At 42.4% G+C, this 8609-nt stretch overlaps 1 gene segment (V, D, J or C); it reads right to left on the reverse strand.

Moving 5' to 3' along the window:
* Nucleotides 1-7783, reverse strand: part of LOC132824820 (Ig heavy chain C region, membrane-bound form-like) — an 89839-nt gene extending 82056 nt beyond the window's left edge. Inside the window, 2 exon segments of the C gene segment in view lie at nt 5121-5176; nt 7710-7783. Of these exon segments, the coding sequence occupies nt 5121-5176; nt 7710-7783 (130 nt within the window).
* Between the last annotated feature and the right edge of the window lie 826 nt (nt 7784-8609).

Genomic DNA, 8609 nt, shown 5'->3' on the forward strand with positions numbered 1-8609 from the left:
GGCAATACAATCCTCGGATGCGAAGAGAAGACAAAAAACAAATGATAAAATTTTGTTGCTTTGAGTGGACTAAGGAAGGCATGAAAGCCCCAAATGTATTTTGGCCTAAATATGTGTCAGACGAGGATTGGTTATGTCAAGAATTAAATATATATGTAAATAGGAAACATAACTCCTCCAATAAAGAATCTGAGTACTCCGCCTGTTGGGCAGGGAGCCCGAAAATTCTAATTCTGAAAAAGTCAGAAATGGAATAAGGCAATGAGGAAACAAAGGATTCCCACTGGGATCCTTTGTCATGTTTACCCCCTCCCGTATATAACAATGATAATAATGGCCCATCATTTCCCTCTCCCACAGCACCCCCTCCGGTACAAGAACCTGAAAAAGATCCAGGGGAAGACCTTTCCTTGAGTCCGATTAGAAGGAGATCAGCAGTAAAAAGAAGGGAAGAGGGGGACTTAAGCGGGGCATCGATACAAATATATCCCCTTAGAGAAGTACCCGTCGGTAATGACGAAATTTGATATGTTAATGCAACGCTGACTAGTAGTGAAGTTAGGTTTTTTAAAAGAGAAATTAAAAGTCTGATTGAAGATCCAGTAGGATTGGCAAAACAGTTGGATCAACTCCTGGGGTCGAATTTGTATACTTGGTGTGAATTGATGAGTATTATGGGATACTATTTTCAGGGGAAGAAAGGGGTATGATTAGAAGAGCTGCGCTTAGGGAATGGGAAAAGAGACACCCTGTGCCACGAAGGAGTAGGAAAATGAAAGCTTGAGTTTTCAAATAAACCCCTCAGACTATATCCTGGTGTCATGTGAGTATTGACCTTACTCAACCCAGTCCAAAGCTAGCACCTCCATATCATGGTTTTATTGATTAGCCAATTTTCTCTCCAAGCAAATAAATTGTCCTAACCCCATGTGCATTTGTCTTGCATATTAATCTTTTGTCAAGCATGTTATGCATTGCCTTCTTGAAGTCCAGATATAATGCATCTTTCCGATCCCGTTTATTCAACTTTTTTTGTCACATTTTTTAATTAGAAAATATTAGAAAAATCATTCAAACATGATTTATCCTTAATAAAATCATGTCGACTTTGACGGATTGTGGTTTTACTTTCAAAGTCTCCTGTTGTTAATTCTTTAATAAAAGATTCGATCAATTTGTCTTTAGTCCCAATCGTTTGCTCATACTTTTCCATTCTGGATTAGTGGTATTGGAATAGCACAGCATTTCAGGCAGCATCCAAGGAGCAGTGAAATTTTGCTGTTCCTTGGATGCTGCCTGAACTGCTGTGCTCTTCCGGCACCACTAATCCAGAAACGCTTTCCAGCATCTGCAGTCAATGTTTTTACCTCATACCTTTCCACTCCCGAGTGAAGTTGGTTATTCTAAGTTCCTCCCTTTCCATAACCTCGACAGCCCATTTCAATTCCTGTGAAATAGGCACGAGCCTGTAAACGATTGGCTCCAATTGCTATATAAGTGGCATGAGTGGCTGATTGGACTCATTCTGTTCCTGTTTTACACACACGATTGGCCAAATGCCCTCCTGGTATTCCGACACTACAGTTTCGATGGCTTGCATGTCCTGTGCCTGCTCCTGACTAAGCCGCTCAAGATCTCAATGCCCTCATCCTATTGCTCAATGACAAGTTTGGGGACTGATGGAATCTCCCTTCTGTTTTGCTACGTTTTGAATGCTGAATTGTGCAGGCAGGTTGCGTTGCCCACCATGGATAGCTCAGTGGTTAGCACTGTTGCCTCCCAACACCAGAGATCTGGGTTCAATTTCTGTCTCGGGTCACTGTTTGTGTGGAGTTTGCACATTCTCTCTGTGCCTGCAAACAACAGCATAGGCTACATAAATCTTTAAACCATATATTGTAATGAATTAGTAGAGTAAATATCACACTTTAACACTACAGTCACTGACTACAGCCCTGCATCTTTCAACAAGATCTTCACCAGAAAGCGTGCGAGCTGCCTGACCACGTGATGCCGATGCGGAATTCCGGTTCTCTCCAAGATATTCCCCTCCCTGTTTGAAATAAAGTTCCTTCCTACAAATCCCAATTCAGGCTCAGTGTCAATGCTTGCAGAGCGGATTACGTTCCTGCTTTAGCTGAATACACTGAGGGTGCATTTGGCAGACAGAGGGATCCTGAGACTGGGATTTGCTGTTCAGCTGGTGCCAGAGACTGTCTCCCACAACAGTGAACTGGAGCTCGCTTTATAAAGAAAGGGACACAATTCACTAATTATGTTGCAGAGAAATTGCATTTTATAAACACACCTTATTGGATGACTGCCTGTATATTGAATGGAGGATCAAAATTGAAGGACCAAAGCGAATACAGTAGTTCCTATTTTATATGTTGCGATGTTTAAACATATTAAACGAAATGAATACTGTGGGGAATACTGAATTGAGGAGATTTTCAACATGAACTAGAATAGAGGATACTCAGTGTGTTGAATGACCTACTACTTTCCCGAAGTTTCTGTGCAGTCTTTGGAAAGCTCTGTAAATGTTACCACCAGCTCTCAGATGTTAGGAAGGAGGTCTCTGCAGGGTCAACAGGATAGTGTTTCCCGATTGAAGAGTGTATCCCATCTCTGCAAGTCTGGAGTCACGTTTAGGCCAGATCAGGAAAGCACAGAATATTCACTTCCTGAAAGTACATTGAGGAAGGAAACTGGTGTTTACAATCGACATTGGCTTCAGGGTCACTGTTAATGACTCCAGGCTTTACATTTCGATATTTTATTAATCATAACTTCCACCAGCTTCCAGAGCATTAGCATGGTGTGGATTAGTAATCCACTGTCATTTCCACAACAGCACTATCTCCACATGGGGACCCATCTGAAACCACACTGAGCTGGTCATTTCTGTGCTGCTTGACAGCTCTGCCAAATGGAACTCCCACCAATGTGACTCTCGCGACGGGACTCAGGGCGTTGTAAATGGTCAGACTGTAGTTATTGCCTTGTCATGGGATTGGACATAGCTGAGTAATTTTCCACATTGCCAGGGAGATGTCAGAGTTGGAGCTTGAATGAAACGGCTTCCACAAGGACACGGCGTGTTCTGCAGCACAAGTCTTCAGTCCTATTGCAGGAATAGTGTTAGCGCCCATTGCCTTTGTCGTATCTACTGTGTTCAGCTGTTTCTTCACGTCACATACAGCGAATAAGATTGATTAAAGATTGGCATCTGTGATTCTGGCTAGGGTGAGGTGGATCATCAACTCAACACTTCTGGCTGAGGACAGTGCAGATAAAACAACCATGTCTTTTACATTGATTTACAGGGTTATCCCGTTATTTAGGGTGGCGATATTTATGGAGTCCTCTCCTCCTGTGAGTTGTTTAATAGTCCATCGACATTTATGTCTGGATGTGGCAGCACTGCAGATCTTCGATCTGGTCCGTTAGTCTTGGGATCACTTTGCCCTCTGAATTAGATGTTAGTCCTGCTGTTTCGAATGTAACCAGTCAAGTGCCGTAGCTTTAATGAATTGTCATCAGGTTTAGGTACACATGGTTCTGACCCTATCATGTTCACCCACACTCGTCGCTGAACCACAGATCAGCTTGATGGTAATGGTAGGCTGAGGGATTATCCTGGGAAAAATGTTACCGATTGTAGTTGAATACAATTCTGCTGTCACGCCTCCAATTTATTACTTTACTCAAACCCTATAACATATGCATCTGAATCTTTTCAATCCCCCTATGCCATCTTCTGTGTTTGATGTGAATGTGTTCTCCTCTGTTTCTCTCCCTGACCTTGATTAAGAGCTCTGCAGCGTCAGTGGTGCCAGCCTTAAGAAGTTTCACATCAAAGAATTTGTGCACCTTTCATTATCGGTCACTTCCCAATGCACGGCGTGTTCGACAGGGCGTTTGAGCAGCTTTAACAACCGTCTATGGAACTTATTCAAAAACAGAAATTGCTGATGAAACTCAGCAGATCTGGCAGCATCTTGTGGAGTGAAAGCAGAGTTAATCATTCAGGGCCAGTGATCCTTTTACAAAGCTCCCATTTTCTCCAGCAATTTTTGCATTTTCATTTCCAGTATCCATAGTAATTTGTTTAATTGAATTTTCTTCTGAGACTATTCATTTCCCGAGAAACTCAACAGGTCTGACATTATCTGCAGAGACAGAGAAACAGAGCCAGCGTTTCAAGTCCAGTATGACAGTTCTTCAGAACTGAAAAGGATTGGAAAATGAGTTTTATAATCCGTTGACAGATGTGGGGAGTGGGTTGACGGATAAAAGTGCGTGTAGCAAAAGATAAACATGCTTTTAGAAGTGGTGAACTAGAAGATCACGAGAAATAGCTTTAAATTAAGCTGAGAATGGAGAAAAGGGGTTATCTCCATTGAGTGAAAGGTAAAGAAGATACAACCACATAAGGTCATAGGGAGGCAAGGAGGGAGAATTTATGGAAACAGGAGAACAGTTACAATTGTGTCAGACTGCGAAGTTATGAAATTGTTCATTAACTCCTACAGAATGTAATGTACAAAAGTATAAAGTGAGTTGTCACTTGAGCTCGGGCTGTACTTCCTTGGAACATTGCAGCAGCCTAGTGCCGAAATGCTGGCATGAGAGGGGAAAACCAACAAGAAGGTCAGGGTTATTTCTACAGAAAGAGTGGGAGTTTTCCTCAACGCAATCTCTGTGTGGTTTTGCCAATATAGAGAGACTGCGTTGTGAGCAGCAATGATAGGAGACAAGATTGAAAGTTTACAAGTGAAATGCTGTTTCACCCAGAAGGTATGTTTCGGGCCTTGGACAGTGTGGAGGGAAGAGGTGAATGGATAAATGTTGCAGCTTCTGCAATTGCATGGGAAGGTGCCATGAGGGAGTGGGGAAGTGTTCGGAGTGATGGAGGGTGACACAGAGGGAATGGCCCCAGTGAAATACTGACAGTGGGCGGCAAGGGAAGGTGTTTTTGATGGTGCTGTCCTGCTGGAGATGGTGGAAATGGCATAAGATGATTATGTGAATGTGAATTCTAGTGCAGACGAAGTGTTGTCAAGGAGGGAATCTAACATTGTTTTGGGATGGAGGGGACGGATTGAGGATCATACCGTGGGCGATGTGACAGTGACAGCTGAAGGCTCTGATCACCAGAATTAGGGGATTTCTGGTTTGAAGGAAAATGAGCTCATGTTAGACGCAGCTCACAGGAATGTGGCATCATGAAACAGAAATGACAGAGATGCAGAAACTTGGAGAATAAAGTCAGCCTCCGCTGATCATGTGTTCAGCCACATGCAGAAGTTCCCCCGAATGATTGAAAAGAACTAGGCACCTAAATTGAGGATTTCTGCCTCACATCTGGTCTGAAGCGGAATGTAAAAATAGACCCAGATGAAGGCCAGTGAGCGTACGTGAGCAGATATTCAAGCAGATATCCCAAACCGCTCAGTAATTATTGCTTCTGTTCAAAAGAAGAACTCGATAAGGATGTGAACCACCCATGGTTGACAAAAGTTCTCAAGGATACTATTGATGAGCATTAGTGGAGGGCCAGATTTATAATTTTTTTTTCAGGGACCATGCGCTGATGTTAGGCATGAATTTCAGCTGTGCTTCCTGATTTACCCCGCAGAAAACACTGCCATTGTTACTCCATCCTCTTCCCTACTCGTCTCTCCTTCCTGATTCTAGGTTCTTCCTCTCAAATTACAGTGTGCATTCTCTCACATGATGGTCCCTACCCACTTCACCTGAAACTCTTTGATCACGTCTACCTACTCTGCTGTAGCATCAAGCTGCGTTTTGTGCTGCCACTTTGCCTCTGGTCTCAGTGTGGCTCAGCCTCTCCATTCATGCTGTTTTACACCTCCCACTCACATTTCATCCTGGAAAGTTTCCTTCTTTGAGTAAACATTACTGAAAACACCTATCCTCCTTTGCATCGAATTCACACTGTGATCCAAATTCCAAAACGTATACTCAGCTTTCATCTCACTCTGCTAAAGGTCAACGCTGACTGTGTGGTACAAGAATTCCCCTTCTTATATGGTTCAGAACAGAGATGTGCTTTCGCCGTAGAGATCATCACCCCATTTGGACGAAGCAAATCAGGTGTTTGACCTCTTATTGGTAGTCGTAAGCGTTTCCTCCTGCCTTAGTACTGTAACATGGAGAAAAACAAATCACAGTATGAAGCTTGGGCTGAGTGTTATTCACCTGTCATTTGAATACTATCTCAAATTTGCACTGGTTATCTTTAAATGATTGTTCGTGAAGTTAGTCTCAGATAGTGTGTAGGAGGTTGAGGGATGGCATTGTAGAAGTTTATGAAATCATTAGAGGCTTGAATTGAGTGACCAGCCAAGGTCGTTTCCACTGGATGGGGAGTTCAACCATCGAAGGTATAGGTTTAAGGTGAAAGAGGGAAGATTTGAAATGGACGAAGGTTCAATGCTTTCACACAGATGGTGATGAGTGTAAATGGAATGAGCTGTCAGAGGAAGAGTGGGAGATACAAGTACAGCTATAGCATTTAAAACTCATTAGGACAAACATATGAATGGGAAAGATTTGGAGGCATATGGACAAAATGCAATCAGATATTAATAGCTTAGTTTCGAAAACCAGGTCAGCATGGACAAGCTGGACCAAAGGGTCTGTTTGTGCACGATATGACTGTATCAATCTAGAAACCGAGGAAAAGGGGAGAAAAGACATGATGCAGTTAATTGGCACAAAATACAAAAACAAACAGCACGAGCTTTTCAGCGCATATATAAAAAGTTCAAGATGAGTGTGTAACCTTAGGTGAAATTAAGTAGGAAAGTATATTGAGGATAATTGGATGGTGTGACTGAAGAATTGGCTACAGGGAGCAGACAGATAATTTACACCCATATTTTACATCTTTCCTCACAGGGGAAGGCACGGTATGTATTTCAATGAGGTAGACAAAATGGTAATAGGAGGGAAGTTCTTGAAACGTCTCGAACAAAAGGAACAATGATTTTTTTTTTACCAGATAAGACTAAGGGTAGACAGGTCAGCAATAATGCATAGCTGGTTTTAAAAAAAATGGTCACAGTCTTGGGATCATGGTGTCCTCTCCATCAGATGTTAGTTCTGCTGTTTATTAATGTAAGCAGTAAGTGCGGTAGCTTGAATGGGTTGTCATCAGGTTCCGGTAGACACGGTTCTGACAGTGGCATGTTCACCCACACTCATCACTGAATCGGAGATCGGCTTTATGGTAATGGTAGACTGAGAGATTACATTGTGGTTGAATATAATTCTGCTGCTGCTGCTACTACAGCTGCAATGATTTGCAGCATTACATGAATGCCCAGTTTGAGCTGCAATATCTGCAATACAATTCTGCTGCCTGTCCTCAATTCGCACGGGGACCCGGTCACCCTTCTCCCCTGTACACAGTGCCCTATCCAGGTTTCTGATGTGGGAACGCTTCCTTTTTTTAAATTCTCATCCTGTTTGGGTATTTTCATGATGCCATGCCTCCAATTTGTCACATTCCTCAAAAGCATTTGACGTTTTCACCTGAATCTCTTCCCCTCTGGTAATGCCATCTTCTGTTTAAACCAATGTATTTCCCTCTGTTTCTCTCCATGACCATGATTAAGAGCTCTGTAGTGTCGGTGCTGACAGCCTTATGTAGTTTCAGAACAAATAAATTTGTATACCTTGCATTATCATTCCCTTCCCGGTGTATGGCGCCCCCTGTTGGACCGGGCGTGTGAGCAGCTTTGATGCACATGTTTGAAACTTGTTCAAAAACAGAAATTGCTGAAGACACTGACAAGTCTGACAGCATCTGTGGAGTAAAAGCAGAGTTAATCTTTTGGGTTCTGTGACCGCTCCTCAAAGCACCCAGTAAGTCCAAACATTTTTGTTGTTGTTTCTGATTTCCTGTATCCAATGATCTTTGCTATATTGAAAATGTGTTCTGCAACTTTTCAATTTTTGGAAGAACTCAGTGGGTCTGGCAACATCTTCAGAGACAGAGAAACAATGTCAATGCTTCAAGTCCAGTGTAAATCCTCTTCAGAAGTGTAAAGGATTGGAAATGAGCGTTTTTGTATATTGGCAGAGGTGGGAAAGCGTGTTTGGAGGCCAATGGGAAAGACAAATGGGCTTGAAATTCTGGTGAAAGCGACACAGATATATAACGTGTGTAAATTAATGTGTAAATATTAGAAATTGATTTTCTCTGGTAAATGCAACATAAACAAGATACGAACTTACAGAGCCCAGGAGGGAGAGTGTACGGAAAATGGAGAACAGCCACAACGCTTTCAGGTTGTGAATTTATGGAATTGAATATTAACTCCTACAGACTGTAACGTACCAAAGTGTAAAGTGAGGTGTTACTCGAGCTTGGGTTGTGATTCATTGGAACATTGCAGCAACCTGCATTTTCTTAGAATCCCTACAGTGTGAAAACAGGCCCAACAGGTTTATACTGACCCTCCAAAGAGTATGTGAACCAATCCCATTCTCTACCCTAATACTATACATAGACCCTTGACTATTGCACCTAACATCAACATCCCTGAAAAAAAACCGGCAATTCAGCATGACCA

This window comes from Hemiscyllium ocellatum, chromosome 19 (genome assembly GCF_020745735.1).
Source record: "Hemiscyllium ocellatum isolate sHemOce1 chromosome 19, sHemOce1.pat.X.cur, whole genome shotgun sequence".
NCBI classification, from domain to species: domain Eukaryota; kingdom Metazoa; phylum Chordata; class Chondrichthyes; order Orectolobiformes; family Hemiscylliidae; genus Hemiscyllium; species Hemiscyllium ocellatum.